The following is a 19,265-nucleotide window of genomic DNA, read 5'->3' as shown; positions in this document are numbered from 1 at the left end:
TGAGTCTATCATGAAAGTCCTCCTAATTATAAAATCCCAGACCTCTTTGATAATATTGAAGATTCCCTCTGGAAGAAGGCTTGTGATGTAGTGCTAAATAAAAAGGTGGGTAAACCATGAGCTCCAGTCGGTAATCACTGCAAGCTAAACAAATATGAACAAAAATCAATTTCAGAAAAGCATTAAGTTATGCTTTTTCTCCCCTTAAAAGACCCTATGCAGTTAGTCTACAAAAGTGGATAAACTCTTTTCCACAAATAAAGTTGAGTTTAGGTGGGAACTCCATGGGTCTGGGCTTGACAAATCACTAGCACATTGATTTTTACTTATTTAATGGTTGTTTTTTTTTGTGACTTCTATGGGTCTATTAACTGGTCCTGTCTGACTGATTTGCTTCATTCATTCCTTGGTAAAGAAATATGTGCTGTATACTGTATTATGTACCAGATATCCTGTTTGGTTTCCATGCTGATCCAGGTGCATCAAAGGAATCCTATTGGGGATTGAAACAAACTCCAAGCAAACCTTGGTGGATGTAGCGAGAAACGACTGAACCTTGAACGACATAATGAAAATGCATTAAAATGTCATCTTGTCCTATGTGGGCTAATGTGTGGCATCACTTGCGTCTGTATGACTTGCAACACTGGCACTTGCGCAACCTCTAACCCCCCCCCTCCTCTTCCTCTTCCTCCCTTACAATCCACCCACCATCTCTCTCTCTCTCTACCTCCCTCCCTCCCTCCCTCCCTCTCTCCAATGTGCGTATGAGCGCTGAGGTCGCAGGCGCTCCTCGGGTTGCCAGTGCGCACCACGCATCGCATAGCATCGCATTTCATTGCATTGCATTGCCCGCTGCTGCTGCTGCTGCTGCTGCCGCTGCGCCCGGATCACCAGCGGGCGCGGAGGAAAGGAGAGGAGGCGAAAGAGTGCGCAGCGAGGATCTGAGGGGACAACTGAGAGGAGAAGGAAGAAGGAGGAGGAAAAGGAGGAAAAGAAAGGAGGAGAAGGGGCCGACGGGAGGAGCGCACCATGGCCTCGAAGGAGAGCACGGCGGCGGGGTTCGTCAGCGTCAGCAGGGAAATCACAGGTAAACTCAAACCCGAGTTTCTTGGGGGGGTGTTTAGGCTATTTCTGTTACCTGACATTCACGCCATCTGCGAAGGGAGCCCGGGAAAGGACAGGATAGGAGAGCTGGACGCGTGGAAACATGGCAGGTTATTGGGTTAGTTTGTGTGTTTTTTTTCCCCACTGAGTTACTCTTTAAATCTATGCGTGTGCCTTTGATTTGAGAGGAGTTCTCGCCGCAGGCAAGCGCAGGAGCAAGCGCAGGAGAGATGTCTCCCAAGGCAAGAAAAAAAAAAAAGATATTTAACGGTTGAGGAAGCCCTCGCTAGTGAAGATGTTAATCTCATCGATCCCGAAGCGGAGTGTTCACTTCTTCGATTGATTTGGCATAAAGATCCGCCTTGAAATTGCCCCGAAATTTATCACGCACGCGGGCGCTGTGGTTTCAACAGTGCCGCCCGCTTGCCGGAGAGTTATTTTTATGTGTTTACTGTGTTAAAGCGTGACTGTGCGGAGTGATATGATGCTGCGCGCGCGTATGTGTGTACATGCGCGCGTGCGTTCTGGCTTTGATGTGGATTCAGTTCGACTTTTCCCCCCTCTCTCTCTCTCGCTCTTTCTGTGTGTGTGTGCGCGCGTGGGAGTTATTGTGCGTATGTGAGTGCTTTGCGTGCAGCAGGCGTGGGCTTAACGACACACACACACACACACACACATACGTACACCAACGCACACAGACTGACCCCTCTCTGCTGGAGGGATTGGACACCGCTGCTCAGTCCACACACACACACACACATGCTGGACGACACCCATCAAGGTGTTAAAGAAGGGGTGCCTCTCACTGCTAATTATGTTGACGCAATAAATCCCCATGCTGTTTATCAGGGTGAGCAGCTCCACCTGGCCAAGCCCCGTCTGTCTGTCTGGCCCGGTGATAAGAGCCAGCATTAGGCCATCACACCTGCCTCGGAGGGGTGTGTGTGTGAGTGAACAGATCCATCAAACAGTCAGGGGATAGGAGGGAATTGAGGGGGGGGGAGCTGACCCCATCCTCTCCCTCTCCTCCCTCCCTCCCTCGCTCGACCCCTTAGGGAGCAGATGCCGAGGTCAGAGCAGCAGGGACCGAAGGGGCCCTCTGCAGAGTGTGTTAAAGGGTTTAAGCGATTGGGTCTTACCCGAGCTTAACGTCGGTAACTCTCTGTTTGTCTTTGGCTGATCCCTCCTTCGATCTGCGTGTCTCCCTCCCCTCCCCTCCCCTCCCCTCGCTCCCCCTCGCGTCTGCCGCCGCTCACTCAGGTGCGAGAGCCAAGTTCACGGTTGATGTGGAAAGTGAGAAATTATGAAAGAAATGCATGCGTGGGTTTCACTTACATGCGTGTTTGTGCGATACGGGTTAATGTTGTGTCAATGTGGAAGACGGCAGGCTCTGGATCCTGTGGTTCGGCTCCATTGAGATGAGCCAGGCTACTTCTTCCTTTTTCTCTGAAGCTAAAAATAGCGCCGTTATGATTCCTCCTCAGCTGGTGGTTGTGTGTGTGTGTGTGTAGCTATGCGTCTGTGTATCTTTGTGTGTTTGTAGCTGTCTGTCTCTGTCTGTCTAGATGCCCCTGAGTGTCTGCCTGTGGCGTTTTTTCATCCTGTGTGTGTGTGTGTGTGTGTGTGTCTGGATGACTTCCTATTTTACCCCTTTTTTCCTCCTCTGCGTTTCTCTCCCCCTCAGAGAGCATCAGAAAGGTGCTGGACAAGCAGGCCATCAAGTTTGTGCGAGCCGTCAAGCAGGACGCCAGGAGCGGCAAGTCGGACGACAGGATTCTGGTGAGAGACATCCCCCTCCCCCTCCCTCCATCCCCCCCCCCCCCCCCCATCACTCGCCCCTAAGACGTACAGCTGCGGCACCGGGTTACTAGAAAGAGATATTCGCCGTTTTGATGGAATGGAACTGATCCTGTGGAGATAAAGTGGAAATCGATGGAACTTAATTGTGACAAATTGAAAGGGGGCGATCACATGTCCGGTTGTCCTGAAACGCACCACACACACACACACACACACTGAAAAACAGGCTTAAGACAGCTGCTGCCTATAAGCAGAGCAAAGTGGACACCGTGCCATGGCCTACTGAGTCCATCCTCAGACTTTATTAGATGTGGCAGGATGGCCTTAATGCCCCAGGCAAGGGCTTGGTGTGTGAGTGTGTGTGTGTGTCAGTGTGTGTGTGTGTATGCCTGGCCTGGTGTATGTGCAGGGGCATCTACATTTCTGATTTTTGACTAAGCTTGAGTGTGTGTGTGTGTGTGTGTGTGTGCCAGAGGGTGTGTAGGCAGCCTGTGAGGTGTCCCAGCAGCTTGCGTGAGCCAAGGCCACTGCTGTTATTGAGACATTGTCAGTTAGTCAGCCACGTTACTGACTAATCACAGCCACTCACACACACACACACACACACACACACACACACACACACACACACACACACAGGCACTATATGCGAGCATGATCTCATTTCCTCTCCTGTTTATTGTTTATTCTGACCGCCGTCGAAGAATGAAAAAAAGAAAGAAGCTGACGAGCGAATCAAACTGTTTTATCAGAACGACTCTCGCCGTTTTTTTTTTCGGATTATCGCTCTCGCATCTCGTCGTCTCTCCCCCTCCTTTGCCCTCCTCCTCCCCTCCACCTCCCCCTTCCTATCTCCATCATTACCACCCCTCCCTCCCTCCCTCCCTCCCTCTCTCTATTTTTGTCGTCTCCTCTCTTTGTTTCCTTCCTCCCTCCCTCCTTATCTGTCCATCTCGATTATTCTCCTCCCCATCATCACCCTCCCCCCCCCCCCCCCCCGCCGCCTCTCTCTCTCTCTCCCCTTCTCTCTCTCCTCTCATCATCCTGCCCTTCCCTCCTCCCGTCTTTACTCGAACCCGTAAAAGGGTATTGAGCTCCACTTTCCATCAGATGCAATTCAATTAGGTCTCTCCCTTACGAGAGTTTTTTTTTTTTTTTTTACTATCCAAATGGGCCTTGGCTGCCGCTGCCGCTCCAAATTCTTTCAGGGGCGAGATGGATATGAGCATTCATTCTAGCTCGTTGTCAAGGTCTCCCTTCTAAAAGGCAATCTTTTCACTCTAATGGATAAATTCATTTGGACGGATAAAGAGTGAATAGATGAGGAAGTTTGTAAATAGATTGGGATGTTCTGAGCTCGCCGGGTACGGTACATACACAAACAACACTCATGAATCACAATGGCACGCATGGTTGTGTAGTGAAGTGGTACATTTCGGGACCACCTTTCTAATACTAAGTTGACATTCAGTCTTTTAAAAAAAGAAACTATTTTTAAGCTTGAGAGGGCTTAAAAAAATCCTCCTTTACCCTTTCTCCTCCCTTTCATCTGTATCTCCCCTTCATATGATCGGAGTGGATTTAGCAGGTGAAATCGTTGCTTTCATCTGGATTCAACTGGTCCGTCTAGTTCGGAGAGAGAGAGAGAGAGAGAGAAGGCGTTCCTAATATTTTATACATCAAGTGTATAGCGGCTGTTATGTTTACGCAGTCTATCGAGTCTTTGTTTTCCCCGTCTCCTACTCTCTCTCTGCCCCCTTTCCCCCTCTGGAGACTGCTGGTATCCAGCTGTCTGTGTGTGTTGACTGTACCAGCCATCATGCTGTGACACACACACACACAGGCACACACACACGTTGTTGACCCCACCCCGCTGTCTCAGACAGACACGGGGAGAGCGCAGCATGACATCCGAACGGTACCTAAGGCGATGTGTTGAGGAGCATCAACATGCATGCTTCCATCATAGCACACACACACTCAAACTGGAAAGTACACACACTTTGACATGGACAGGGGGCACGCACACAAACACGCGAGCTCGAATGCACCAAGATTCACACGCACACATGCACACACACACACACACACCCATTATTAGATCAGCCTATTTGAAGATTAGAGGCAACTCCAAAACAAAAGCATCTTCAAAGAGAGATGGAGGGAGGAGAGGGAGGAGAGGCAGGCCGGGGGGGGGGGGGGGGGGAGTGGGTGGGGGGGTGCCTCACCAGAGGAAAAGAGGAGAACTGGGAGACCCGACAGCGGAGGAAGGGCCGAGGGTGAAGGAGGAGGGAGGAGGAGGAGGAAGAAGAAAACCTCGGATGTGTTGTGATGCCCCAGTTGGCGCTCCGGCTCTTCCGCCACTTATTTACCCCGATCGGTCGCTCCATTTCATCCTCCGCTGCTTCCGTGGGTTCCCTCGCTCCTATCTAATAATGGGCCCCATCGCTGGCTGAGATTGCCGGCGGTTGACAGTGCTAAGCACACTCGGACGGATCGAGACGCACCGCCGCTTACTTCCACTTACATTCCGCCGATTCTACGGAGCGGCCCCCCCACTCATGAGATTAGGGCTGGGCTTTGAGGTTGCGGTTGCGTGACCCTGCGGTGTGTGTGTGTGTGTGTGTGTGTGTGTGTGTCTTGGTTTAGGGGATGTTTACAGCTGGGTTGTTGTTGTTAATTGGGGGAGCGATGGATAATGATTTTCAACATTCACTCTTAAGTTGCATCAGGTAAAAGACATGGGCCATTCGGTTCTTCTGCACTCCACAAATCACCTGTAGAAGCACAATCAAAAGCATCAGGATAGTGAATTTTTCTGTTCAATACGAATGCACTGCAAAGACTGTTAGGGCATTTTCTATTAACCTTTTTTTATTAAAATGTCGTAATAAAGAATACTTGAAATTTGTCAAATGTTGCTCTGATTATAGGTGACAAAATAATAAAGTCATGTCGAGTTTGCTTTGGTTCCAAAACCTGCTTCATGTCTGCCTCTCATCAGCATCACTCTCATGCTGATATCTTTCCTTACCTTTGCCCTTTGTTATCCACTTGAGTTGTCTCTGCTTGTTATGTCTTAATTATGTTGCTTGTGTTTCATTTTTTCTTCCCATTGTTTGTTTTGAGGTGAGATGTTTTCGTAAGCCCCTTGGGGTTTTTTTTTAATTTCACCTGCACAAATTAGCAATTTGCATCTCTTCTGCCTGCGCATTTTTAATCACTGTATTTCACTTCACCGCACTGTGTTTCTAACTTCTCTATCACTATGCAGAAAAGTGAAAGTCGAACATTATACCTCACTTATAGAATTGCTTCTTTTCTACAGTACTCTATAGTCCAATGTCGAATGGTTGGTTGACTTTATGCTTGACTGACTTGTCCAGACCCTGAGTTTATTCACTGGCTGCAAATCCCAGCCTTCTGATTCATAATACTCAAGCTACAAAGGCTCTTTTTAATGTTAGCATTGAAACTCTGTGCCTCTGTACTGTAGGCTAGAATCCATCCTTGAGCTCAAATCCCATTGAATGCCATTGCTTTTCAACTGTCAGTTCACTTCAAAGGAAGGTACAGAGAGTGACGACGGGTCACCGACTTGTTTGCAGCTGCTTCCTGGTTGGCTCTGTGTCCATAGTTGCTATTCTTGGAGACGTATTTCATTTACACTTTGTTGTTAAGGGAGAAAATCCACCGCTGTTATTTATCATCAATCTGTGATGTTCAATGCATTCCAGCAGTTGTGTGGTGATGAAGTGTTATGATTTACTTTTATGGTGTACCCACTTTTCCCTCATCATTCTTAGTCTACTTCTACTTCAGTTACTGATTTCCTACATTTCCCAGAATGCCCTTTGACAGCCCCCAGAGAACATGCCTGAACTAGCTATAGTGATAGCATAGTAAGAGCAACAGAGCAAGTTTTTCCAGTGGAGAAAAGTGAGAGTCGTGCCCTTTACTCAAAACACAACATGTCTTGTAGCTGCATTGCATTCTGGCCTATAAGGCTAGTGTCAGTGGAGAAATTGGTCTCTCTCCTCTTCTATGATGGATTTTCTCCCTGTATGATTGCTGAACGTCGGTGCAAAATGGCGGCTCTAGAAAGAAGCCCTTCCTCTTTGATTTTGAGGGAATGAAACCAAGACCTAGCATTTACTACTGAAGTTTTAGATAGCTGAAACATTTTCTGCAATTGTAGCTGTGCTAGAAACATCGAAACTTGATGTCACGCCATCTACATTTGGCCAAAAATACTCCTCCAAAGAACAAAATGGGCCCAGAAATGCTAGGTACGTTGCCAATAACTGTGTGTTTTGTTAAGAATTCTTTTGGCATTTATGCCTTTATTGGACAGTGGCTACATAGTGGAGACAGACAGAAACGATTGTTTTCTTTTTTTTTACAGTGTTTAAGTGTTGTAGGGTGGATTATCCATAATGTGGCCACATGTGTCTCTGACCACCTTCGGACTTTGTTTGGCTGAACAAATCTTCAGTGTCTTGGGTGAATTTTACACCTGTTTTTTTTTTTTTTTAGCGTTTTTGCTCTTTAGCAAAAACTCTTTAGCTAGCTTAAGTTTAGCTAGCTTGCAAACTACTTGTTTTGACGCTAGACAGCGGTAAACAAAGCCCAAAGTGTGAGACATTATACTACTGGATTATATAATGAAATTGTGCATTCTAAATGGGGAAACCGGGCCTTGCTTTTTCAGCTCAGATGACACTTTATCACACGGGAGAGAATCCAGCAGAGCGCTGGACTGTGAAAGGAAAGCCGAGGACAAAGCAGGACAGCGGAGAGAGTCCATGCTATGGGGCAGGAGTGGAGTCGGCCTGTCGGGAACCCTATTTTTTTGTCACAACCCCCCCCCCCCCCCCCCCCCCCCTCGCCATAGTATTCTTTGTGTAATATGATTGGTTATTGGTGAACATTACCTCTGCACCATGCGCCATTTCTTTTCACGGCTTCCCCAGCGAGGTAAACCGTGCGGCGCGGGTCTATTTTTCTCGGCAAGGATTGGGATTTACCGTCTGATTGTGCGAGGCGGCAAGGCGAGAGATCCGCGCTGTAATTAGGATCGCTGCTTATGATTATCATAACAAGTGTCGGCCCGATGCTAGTAGCCCATGGCAGAGAGAGAGCGAGTGTGAGAAGTGTGACTGCTGACCTTCTCGCTTCCCCCATGGGTGAGAGAGAGAGAGAGAGAGAGAGATAAAAAGTGTGTGTGTGTGTTGGCAGGGCTGGAAGGCTACTCAAAGTATCTCTGCTTCCATCTCTTCATCCTATTCATTTCCTTTCTCTCCTTTGCTCTCATTGTCTTGATCCCCCCCGTCTCTCCCTCTCCCTCTCTCTCTCTCTCTCCCTCTCCTCCATCCTACTTTTCTCAGTCTCACTTTCTTTATATTCTCTCCCACTTCTTGCCCCATCCCTCTCTCCCTTTCACTATCCAATCCCGTATTTCTCCTCTCTTGTAGTCTCTCTAGCTCTGTCTCTTTCTCCATCTACACCCCTGCAACCCTGTCTCTCTCTCTCTCCCTCCCCCTCTCTCTGTCTCGCTCTCTTTTTTAAGAGGTGTTTCAGGTTCTACGGCGCACGCCTGCCATCTCTTTGATTTAGAAGTGCTGGGCTCTCTTTTTACGAGGAAATCTGGAACAAGATGTGATTTTGAGCTTTGCATTTCTTTCCTCTCATTTGGCTTCTCCTCTCGTATGCCTCTCTCTCTCTCTCTCTCTCCCCCCCACCCCCTCCCACCCCCACTCTAAAGTCTACTTATAAAGCAGGACCTGGGGCATCAGTGCTTTCAAACCCCCTGTCTCTCTTACCCACACCCACACACACACACACACTCACACAATGTCAGATTGACTGATGGCATGGTTGTGTTCTTATGACTCCGAGTTCACTTGAGTGACGGTAGTCAACTGTGTGTGCATGTATATGAGAGAGAGAGAGAGAGGGAGAGAAAGATGAGGGGGTTGTGTGTGTGTGTGTGTGTGTGTGTGTGTGTACTCCAAAGCCAGCTTAGTAAGACATTGTGCATCATTATATGTGTATGTGTGTGTTTTGAGAGAAAAAGAAGTGTGGGTTGGGTACGTACTGTACTGTAGTGTGCCGGACTTATGCAAATGTGTTTATCTGCGTGTATCGGAATGTTTCTGGTTTTTGAGCTATGTGTGTACAGTGTGTGTGTGTGTGTGTGTGTTTTAAAATGCCCTTGTGGCAGAGCCAGAGATGCCACGGGCGGCCAAGTCTGGCACTGATCCTTGGCTTGTTCCCTCAGAGGCATCGCTGCAGCACGCACACACGCACGCACACACACACACACACACACACACACACGACCCAGAGACACGCTTTGATTTGCGCCATCTCGTTTGAAGTGCAAGACCCAGAGCCCTGACAGCTTATGATTAATATAAGCCCCCGCCTTCTGCCCTCTCTGCTTGCGCGTGCACACAAACACACACTACATTTGTCGGGGAAAGGGATACATTCGCACGGGTTGTTGTTGGGTGCATGTGCTCGCACTCACACACACACACACACACACACACACACACACACACTCTCTCCCCGTATGACACACACTCCCACCCTGCCCTCGCAGTCTGGTGTGGGCAGGCTGGCTCTTTGAACTAGTGCTTCTGCCGCTGTGCCATCACAGCAAGGGCACCTCTGTACCCCCCCCCCCCATCCCATCATCCTCCCCTCCCCGTCTCTTAAGACTTCCCTCAAGTCCCTCTTCCTCTCGTTCTGTCTCTCTCTACATCCTCCTCATCTCTTTTCGGAGATTGTCACCCACCTCGTCCTTGGGCCGGGGGCCCGGGTCAAAATGTCACCCGTCTCATCTCGCCGGATCATCTTCGCTCGGCGATCCGGCCGGAATCGGCGGAAGTCGTCGTCTTATTTCCTGGGCGGGGAAATGGAATCGTTAACGCGCGGCTTTTTGGGATTTCCGATTGATCCCGGGAAGAGAGGGGGCGCGAGACGGAAGGGAATGTCTCGGGAGGTGCGAGGGAAAGGGATGGATGATGGATTACGGTTGGTTGGGGATTTGAAATCGGAGCCTTCTGATTGGCTGGTGGAGCGTTTTCAGGGTGGGTTGCCCTTAGCTTTGCCCGGATGTAGGCTGAAATCGAGCCTAATAAATGAAATTGTTGAATAATTTACCTTGCATAAAGGGCACAAAGGGTTGAGAGATTTGTCTCTAACTTGCCGCATCAGAAACAGCCTCTGTTGTTACTTCCCAGCAAAAAATCCTAGATGTCTAGCTTTTGTTCCAGACAGCTCAGTTATCCGGTATCTTTCTTATATTGTATCAAATATCCCTCAGGTTTTTTTTTTCTTATCTTCACTGCCGCACGTACCCCATCCAAGTCGAGGCAAAAAATAACTGTCTGGAGTATTGATTGTCTCTAATGATATCTCAATAGGCTGTAAATGATATATCAAGAGAGGAGAAGCCCCACGCAAGACGCCTTGTTCTGCTACGGAGGATCAGATCAGCAGCCACCAGACAGCCTGCATTATTGATGCCTGAGTTTACATGATGATTCCCTCTGTCAGATCACCGGGCTTTTTGAAGGCAGAAGATGCCTCTGTCTTTAATTTTCTCCCTCTCTCTCTCCCTTTCTCTCTCTCTCTCTCTCTCTCTCTGTGTATCTCTGCCTCAAAGTCCCATCACGCCCCCCCCCCCCCCTCCCCGCTCTTCTCGGATTTTTATATAACAGAGTTTTCAAACTTGTCAAGGGACTGTGATGGGACTAACAATCTTCTCCGACACAAAGGCTTTTGCGAAAGGCCCCCCCCCCCTCCACAGGGCAGAGTGCTGGGGAGTAGGGCGGGGTGGGGGTGGGGGTGGGGTGGGGGGGGGGGGGGGGTTATGTATCTGTCCGCCTCCTCCTTTTCTTGTCCCTCGTTCTCATTCCTCTCCCTCTCGTCTCTCGTCTCCTCGCAGCGGGAGTCTGTTGTGGACGTCTCTTTAGTTTAGATGCGGGCCTGATCCGCGAAAGGCCGGCCTTGGCTGGACTCGGCGTAGGACGGCAGGAGAGGGGAATCTGAGGACTTTATTAACGGGGGGGGGAAATCGGGTGTCTCCGTCCGTCCTGCCGCCTCCTTGGTCTCCTTCTCTGTGTCTCTCTCTCTCTCTCGCTTTCTGTATGTTTCTTTTTCTTTCTTCCTCCCTCCACCACTCAGCGGGGCGCCATTAGCCATTCAGCGCAGAGAGGCCTTGAGGAATTGAAAGCGACAGAGCAGAAAAAGAATAGAAAAACTGCGAGAGGGGGGGAAAAGAAGAAAGACAGGGGAGTTGTGAGAGAGGTGGTGGAAGGGGGGGGGGGGGGAGGAGGAGCGGGAGGGATGGAGGGAGGTGTTAAGGCTGGAAGGGGAGGGGAGGGGAGGAGGGGGACAGCCAGACAGGGCACTGTGGCACACACAGGGAGGTGGCAATGAGATGGAGGGATTAAGGGAGAAGATGGAAAAAACGAGCAGATTTCCATGGCGATGGAGAGAGAAATCGGCGGAATGACAGGAGGCAAGAGAGGGGAATTTGAGAGAGAGGAATGGGATTTTTGTTTTTTAAAAGGAGGAAAGTGTAGCTAAGACTTAGTGGGAGGGAGAGGTGGAGGCGCGGAGGTGGAGAGAGGGAGGGAAAGAGATGCAGAGTGCGTGGACAGGGTATGCTAATTAAGGATTTTTGAATTATGAATGAGATTAATTACATGGGCTGACGCAAATATATTCACGTTTTCTCTCTCCCTCTCCCGCTCTACCCCAGCCACTTGGTAAATGGTAATCCTTTTTCTTTTGGCAAAAGTACACCTTTTTCTCAGTCTTCTTCTTCCTCCTCTCCTTCCCTCCTCCTCCTCCTCCAGCTCCTTATCTTACCATTAATTCCCCCCCCTGACACAATGAGGGATCCGTTGAATAAGTGCTACTTAGTGATGAACCGCAAGTTCCATCAACACAACTTAGCGCAATAAATTGTACTGTCATATGACTTGCCGTCTCACCGTTAAATTTGTTTCTCGCACACATACACACACGCGCTCGCACACTCACACACCCGCCTACCCCCCATCGTCATTAGCTTGCTAATGTCTAGAGTGCTTAGCATGAGTTACGAGGCATTTGAATGAACTGCAGCGATGATTTGCTCTCTTTATGGGGGTGTTTGTGCTGTGCTATTTTTCGCCGCGATTTGCATTTTGCATTTCCTGCTCTGTGACAGAAAAATGAATGTGTTCTCCCCCCCCAGGTCCTGGCAACATGGAGACTGTATCTCTTCGCTGTCAAAGTGCCCACCAAGGTAAATGTCCCCCTCTCTCTCTCTCTCTCTCTCTCACTCTCTCTCTCTCAGCGGAATTTTTACGGCTTTCACTTGCCAGCTCTGATCTCATGGTAATTCGAAAGAAATCTGAAAAAAGTAGCGGCGCTTTGCAGAGCGGGAGGAGAGTGATGGTAATGGCGATGGTTATGGTGATGATGATGTTTATAATGAAAACGATGATTGTAACGATGAAGTCAATGAGGTGGCGGGGGAGATCGGGTCTTCAGACTTAGATTTGCGGTTGAGATGATGATGATGATGATGATGTAAGAGAAGAAGAGTCATCAGAGCGGAGAGTGGACCGCGGTGACGTTTGTCCACTCTGTTTTCAGGTGGAGGTCACTTTCAACTTCTTGGAGATCCGAGCGATGAACACCTATCCAGAACACCAGGTAGGACACTGGAGACCGACCTTTGCTTGCTGTTTGGACCTGCTTTTAGTTCAATGTGTTTTCCAAATCTCTTTCAGTTTACATATCAGTATGAAACATGACTAATGAGCATAGCTGGTTCTCCCTATAGGCTGAATAGGCAAATGCCTAGGGACTCTCGTATCCTTTAATGTATTTTTTCTACCAATCTGAGCACTGGGCCTTATTGGCTGAGGCCCCCTTGAAAGTCTTCATTTCACCTTTTGTATTTGTTTAATTTTTTTATATTCATGTGCTGTATCTTATAACAGATAACAAACATACAGTGCTTTAAACACTACTGTTACTCAGCCTTTATTGCTTGGTGGTGGGTAGTCTCAAAAGGGGGGGCCTCCACAGAAAATTTTGCCCAGGGCCTCCAGCAGTGTAGATCCGGCCCTGCAAATGAGAGACAGCGCGAGGAAAATTGATCTTGTGTGGAAACCCATGTCATGCCCATATGTGCCGCAGGTTGTCATCGACACAGACAAGACCACCTACTCCCTGAGACTGCAGACCCAGGACCAGCTGGATCACATGGTCAGCCACATCAACTACGCCCTCTCCCGCGTCTTCAACAACTCCATATATGCGTAAGCGAGCGTCCGCGCCTCGAGCGGCGAGACTCGTCTGTGTGTGTGTTGTGTTGCATGAGCCGAGGAGCCGAAGACGAGTTGGCCGACGTTAACGGCACTCGACAGCGCGTTGGCACGTCGGCCGCCTCGCTTGTGCGCAGCGTTTCTCAGCGGCCAATTACATCCCTGCGTCGTGGCGTGCTACCATCCCACCCATGTCTGTGTCACCGCAGACTTAACACCTAGCAATCATTAGGATTAAGTCTGCCCGCCGGCAGCGAGTGGGCCGCGCGTTTGGCGTTACCCCGAAGGCACGGCCTCGGCTCGCTTTTATTTTTAAAGCAGGTTTTTTTTTGTAATGGTGAGAGCGACGTCTGGCAGCCGTCGAGTCGGGCTGCCAGTCAAAAAGCCATTCTTACAAATCCTAGAGTGGGAAGTGCAGAGGACGCACAGCGAGGTAAAGCCTAGATGGGGCCCGAGTAAAAGCCCTGGAAACGTTTTGTTCATTTAGAAAGCGAATGCACAGGTGAGCAAGGGAGAGAGTATCCCCCCTCCCCTCTCTCTCTCTCTCTCTCTCGGGTCCTATCTACAATGCCTAAGAGCAGCGGGATCGACTTTGCCCCGGCTACTGACCTGAGCAAGGCTATCTGCACACTCCATCATCTTTCAGAATGGCTCTTTTCCATTAGGGCCACGGCAGGTGATTGCTTCTAGTGAGAACATTAAAGAGAATAAAGAGGGGGAGAGAGGGGATGAGAGGGAGGGAGCGGCGCGGGTCTGATTGTGCGGCCTTGTAACCGATTGGTGCCAGTGTAGCGAGACACGTACTTGCAGATAGTATCATGACAACACACACACACACACCCATATATATATATACACACACACGCGCTCCGGGGACGGATGATGAGTGTTGAGATAAGGTGCGGATTAAGGTCGCGGATGTGGTTAGGTGTTGTGTGTGATTTGTTGGCAAATGGGATTAAGGATACTGTGTGTTGAATGCAATACTAGTGGTGTAATCTCATCAAAAGCAAAGCAGGTAATAGCCCAGTGTTCTGTATGTATTTGCTTTATGATTCCAGTCTCTCCTCTTTTCTCCTCACTGGCACTTTTTTTTGTCAAACAGAATACTAACTAAAAAAATGAAGCAAAGATAACAAACCGTAAGTCAAGGAATATATGCTTGTTTGTATGTAAATGCAGTAGGAGGGTGTGTAGCTTCAAACGGCAATCCCAGGGATCCAATTTTACACTCGAATTTTACGCGTTTATTTATGCAATACCAAAGCTATGTGTGTCAGAGGCATTTTTGACATTGCAGGTTTTCAATTTTCCTCCTTAATACTGCACGGAGGGGCTTTATGATATGCAGTGGGAAAGATTTCTGCTACAAATTAGCATCTTGCCGCTGCAAATGAGGCAGCGTTATCCTTTTAAAGAATATTGTGCAACCATGTTTCATTTATTAGGCCCAGGCTATATGAGTTTTGGCCCAGAATTTCGGCATCTTTATAATGATTTACGCCTTTTCTAAAGCCTTATTTAACTGGCAATCTCTCTCTCTCTCTCTCTCTCTCTCTCGCCCCCTCTCTCTCTCTCAGTCCTCCTATCTGTCGAGCGGAGGGAGAGCTGTCCGATGGAAGTCACAAGTTTTCGCCAAACTCTGAGTCTTCTTCGATAGAGACCCAGAAAACCTGCGGTGAGTCAGCTTCCTTTTTGTTGTACGTGCGCACACACACTCACACACACACACACACACACACACACACACACACACACACACACCTCTGAGTCCATCCGCTCGCTGGACTCACTGACTCACACCGAATTATTTTGGAGGCTCATCCTTAAGTAGGTCAGAAGACCAAAGTTGTTGGATGCGCCCCCTTTTCTCCTCGTAATCCCATTAATCTACAAGAAGAGCTCTTTCATGGTGCAATACTTTCATCTCACCTCAATATTCACAGCTAATCTCTCTCTCTCTCTCTCTCCTCTCTGTCTCTCTTTCTCTCTCTCTCTTCCTGACTTCCTCTTTCATCTTCGGCCCCCGCTCCCTTTCTCCTCTCCTTTTCCTTCCATCCTCGACCCTGCTTTACTCTATCCATACCTTTTCTGATCTGTTCTGGTCCGGTTTGGTCGTGTCTCTTCTCTCTTCTCTCCTCTCCTCTCCTCTCCTCTCCTCTCCTCTCTCTCTCAGGTGGTTTTTCAGAGACCTATGCGGCTCTGTGCGACTACAATGGGATCGGCTGCAAAGAAGAAGTGCAGTGGGTGAGAGAAGAGTGCGCATGCCGTACAAAATCACCTACCTTTTATGTGCAATATGCTCCATTTACTGCAGGAAACCAAGTTTGCCGTGCCTTTATTAGACTTTAACTCGCCCTCCTCCCTCGCACCGTTGTAAAAAAAAAAATTACATCTCTTTCTCCGTTACTGTCCTTTATCACTCTCTGCCTGTCTGTTCCTGTTTGTTGCTTTTCCCCCCTCTCATCTCTTCTCTCTGGCTCTCTCTCTCTCTCTCTCCGTCTCTCTCTTCCAGGATGTTGACACTATCTACCACTCTCAGGACAACAGGGAGTTCAACCTATTGGATTTCAGCCATCTTGACAGCAGGTGACACACTTTACTGCCATTTTTAACTACGCCGGCGCTCATTAACGGCGCGTCCCGGCAACACAATTAAACTTCTGCTCGACTCCGGTATCGTTTTTTTCCGGGGAGACTTTTTCCCCCTCTTCCCGTCCCGCGTCGAGATGTTTTCGCGCGTCCCAGACGGCGCGTCCCGTTCCGCTGTCAGTCCTCGTCTAATCCGACATTTAAGGGAGTCTGTCTCTCCAACAGGACAAATCGTGTGTGTATTAGTCTCTCTCTCTCTCTCTCTCTCTCTCTCTCTGTTTTCTGTCCGTGTTCGGCTCGTTTAAAGTTTGGGAAGGAAGATGAAGGGGGATGCTATGCTTGTCGGAGGCAGAAGACAGAGCGCGCGGAAGCAGCTGCGCCGTCCCACGCGACTCCTCCTCTACCTCCCTGCTGGTGTCTTCAAGTCGACTTCCCCCCCTCTTCCCGTCTGCTTCTCCGCGTGTATCGGGGGAAGGCTGGCGATCATAAAGAGATTCGACACCTGACACGGGGGGAACGGGGAATCGGTCCTCGCTTACTTTTTCTCGAGTTTGAGGAATGTTTTGTCCTCAGAAACCCCCAAAGCGCGTCGAAATCCTTTCTCCTTTTCTCTGAGACAGCAAACGACGCCCCGAGCGGAGTGGATAAGCTCCCGGTTAAAAATGGATGGCCCCATCATCGCTGGCTCACACAGACCCGAAGCCTGGCTGTGCCGGTGAATCATATATTCACGCGCTCAAGCATGATGTTTTAGTCTCGCAGCGTTTGTAAGAGCCTGGTGGAAATGTCTTTTACCTCATAAATAGATGAATGTTTTTGATACTGAGAGAATGGCTGAAGTACCTTGCCACTGTGTTTATTGTATCAGTCACCTATTGTTTCTCCCATACTTCATTATTTACTGTAAGATAAATAGACAGGATTTGGAAGCCGTTTTAAAAAGCTCTCTCTTCAACGCCCTGCATACTTTCCTCAGTCCTTTGAGCCTCTGCCTCTTCTCTCCCGATAAGATTTTTTTGAAACAGGTGTGGAGAGCGGAAGCAAGGGATTGAGGAAAGTATGGCGGGATCAACAGAACAAAGGCGAACAAAGGAAAGGATACGAGGGATTGGGCGAAGAATGCGGCGAGGAGAAGGTGCGAATCGGCGAGGGAAGGATCTAAAAACGGGTCTTCCCGTGACGGCGAGCCAGAAGCCGCATCCCTCTCCACCTCCTTCTTCTCGTTGTCTTTGCGTATTAACATCCCTCCATCTCCGTGCGGGTCGGAGGGCCCCCGTCGTCTACTGTTACCGCGAGCGACAGGGGCCCCCCTGCTTTTTCTGCTGACTGCCGTCCGTCCGAACGCCGCGCCGTTCATTCCTCCCGACTGAAAGCGGACACCTCTCCGTTTCTCTCCCTCTCTCGTTCTCCTCTTCTCCGGTTCCTGTATACTCTCTCTCCTTTTTTTTTTCCCTATTTCCTCTCGTTCTGTCTCTTGCTTTCTGTGAATCAGCTCCCCCCCACACACACACACACACACACACTCTGCCTGTCTCTGTTCCTCCTCTCTGCCTTGAAGAAATAGCCACAGCAGAGGGAATTTTGTGTGTGTGTGTATGAGTGAGAGAGAGAGACTGAGTCAGACTGTTTGGTCATGCACGTGTGTATATGTGCATATGTGTGTGTGTGTGTGTGTGTGTGTGAATGAAATTCAAGAGATTTTGTGCCTGCATATATTTGTGTTTGTTAGCAAGCGGGAGAGAAACCGTTATGCTTTAGTGCCCCAAAGAAGCCAGCAGACAGCTACTGTGGCAGAGAGTCACTCCACTACACACACACACACACACACACACACACACACACACACACACACACACACACACACACTAACAAATGCTATAGTCAGGATGCAGTGCCCAACTTTCCTCCAACTTCCTTTCTGTTTGTCTGGTAAAGCAGCAGTGCAGCTCCACAGCTCACTGCTACCATCTGCCTTACCTGTCACTGTTACAGGACCCGAGTCATGTTCCGGAACAAGTTAGTCTCACGTTGATTTATTACAATACACTGGTGTCCTTTCCAAAAACACATTTCAGATCATTAAAGAGGTTTGTGTGTTTTGCTGCGCATGACGGCTTGCATGGTCAGTCAGTTGTACCAGTTGCACCACCCTTACAATACAAAAGGGAGTCAATTTGGAAGGGATGATTAGTGTGTGCACTGTACTATGTATTCTTAGTTAGCATCACACACACACACACACACACACACACAAACACTTACTGTTTCTTACTGTACTTTTCTTACTATACAGTGACTTCATTCATTCTTAACCCCTAACCCTAACTTTACCCCTCTATACCACATGACTAACCTTAACCCTTACACTAATTTAACCTAATCTTAATTCTAACATCCTAATCTTAAACCAATCTTAACTTTAAAGCGGTGGCGGAAGGCTTTCCTCATAACAGAGCTATTTCATAAAAAAAGAAGAAACAGAGACTCTACAGTATAAATTAAATAAGTAACTGACCTGTAAAACCTCCAGTAATAATAATAATAATAATACATTATATTTGCAGCGCCTTTCAAAACACTCAAGGACACTTCACAAATCGACAAAAACACAACAAAGTAGACAAAACAACAAACAACGAACACAACATAAAATAAAATAAAGATTATAAACTATATGCATTTTTAAACAGATGAGTTTTGAGTCTGGATTTAAACTGGGGCAAAGAATCAATGCAGCGGATGTCAGGTGGGAGTGAGTTCCAGAGTTGGGGAGCAGAGCGGCTGAAAGCTCTGCTCCCCATGGTGGTGAGACGGGCGGAAGGTACAGAAAGGTGGAGGGAGGAGGAGGACCTGAGGGAGCGAGAGGGGGTGGCAATATGGATCAAATCAGACAGATAGGGGGGGGGAAAGGTTGTGGATGGCTTTGAAAGTATGGAGGAGGATTTTAAAGGTGGTTCCCAATGTTATACCAAGCTTTCTCTGTTTTATCCGTCTTCTGGAGTGTCATCAGTCTTAACCTAATCCTATCATATTTGTATTCCCTGTATAGTGACACTATTTATTCATATTCTTATTTGGTACTTGGTCAAACACTAAATTCAGCTTACTAATGATCCTTTGTAAAAAGCCCCACTTGTACTGTATATACTGTATTTCAGGAATCTCTTCTTCTTTACTTCTTATATTTAAATTCAATTTGTAAAGCTTGACTGCTGCTTGTCTACTAGTCAAATTCCTAGTATGTGAAAATGTACCTGGCGAAAATAAATCTGATTCTGATCCTGATTTTAACCTTAACCCTAAACCCAAGTCCTAACCCTAAACTAACCCCCTTAAAGAAGTGAGAAGCAGCCCAAAATGACCTCACTTGGCCAAAATGTCCTCCCTCTGAGGGTCTCACAACTCGAACTGCTTCTCACAAGAATAGAA

General features: G+C 48.3%; 1 protein-coding gene across 1 annotated transcript in view; it reads left to right on the top strand.

Annotated features, from left to right (window-relative positions):
* Nucleotides 1–1,032: 1,032 nt before the first annotated feature.
* Nucleotides 1,033–19,265, top strand: part of carmil3 (capping protein regulator and myosin 1 linker 3) — a 56,043-nt gene continuing 37,810 nt past the window's right edge. Inside the window, exons 1-8 of the mRNA XM_071541738.1 lie at nt 1,033–1,090; nt 2,792–2,886; nt 12,164–12,214; nt 12,568–12,627; nt 13,117–13,238; nt 14,825–14,922; nt 15,421–15,491; nt 15,760–15,833. Of these exons, the coding sequence (XP_071397839.1) occupies nt 1,033–1,090; nt 2,792–2,886; nt 12,164–12,214; nt 12,568–12,627; nt 13,117–13,238; nt 14,825–14,922; nt 15,421–15,491; nt 15,760–15,833 (629 nt within the window). The remainder of the gene's footprint in view (nt 1,091–2,791; nt 2,887–12,163; nt 12,215–12,567; nt 12,628–13,116; nt 13,239–14,824; nt 14,923–15,420; nt 15,492–15,759; nt 15,834–19,265) is intronic.

This window comes from Centroberyx affinis, unplaced genomic scaffold, assembly GCF_046629955.1.
Source record: "Centroberyx affinis isolate AG114_WGS23_722 - 3 ecotype Tasmania unplaced genomic scaffold, CSIRO-AGI_Caff_v1 ptg003944l_1, whole genome shotgun sequence".
In the NCBI taxonomy this organism is placed as follows: Eukaryota; Metazoa; Chordata; class Actinopteri; order Beryciformes; family Berycidae; genus Centroberyx; species Centroberyx affinis.
This window is presented reverse-complemented; position numbering and strand designations above follow the sequence as displayed.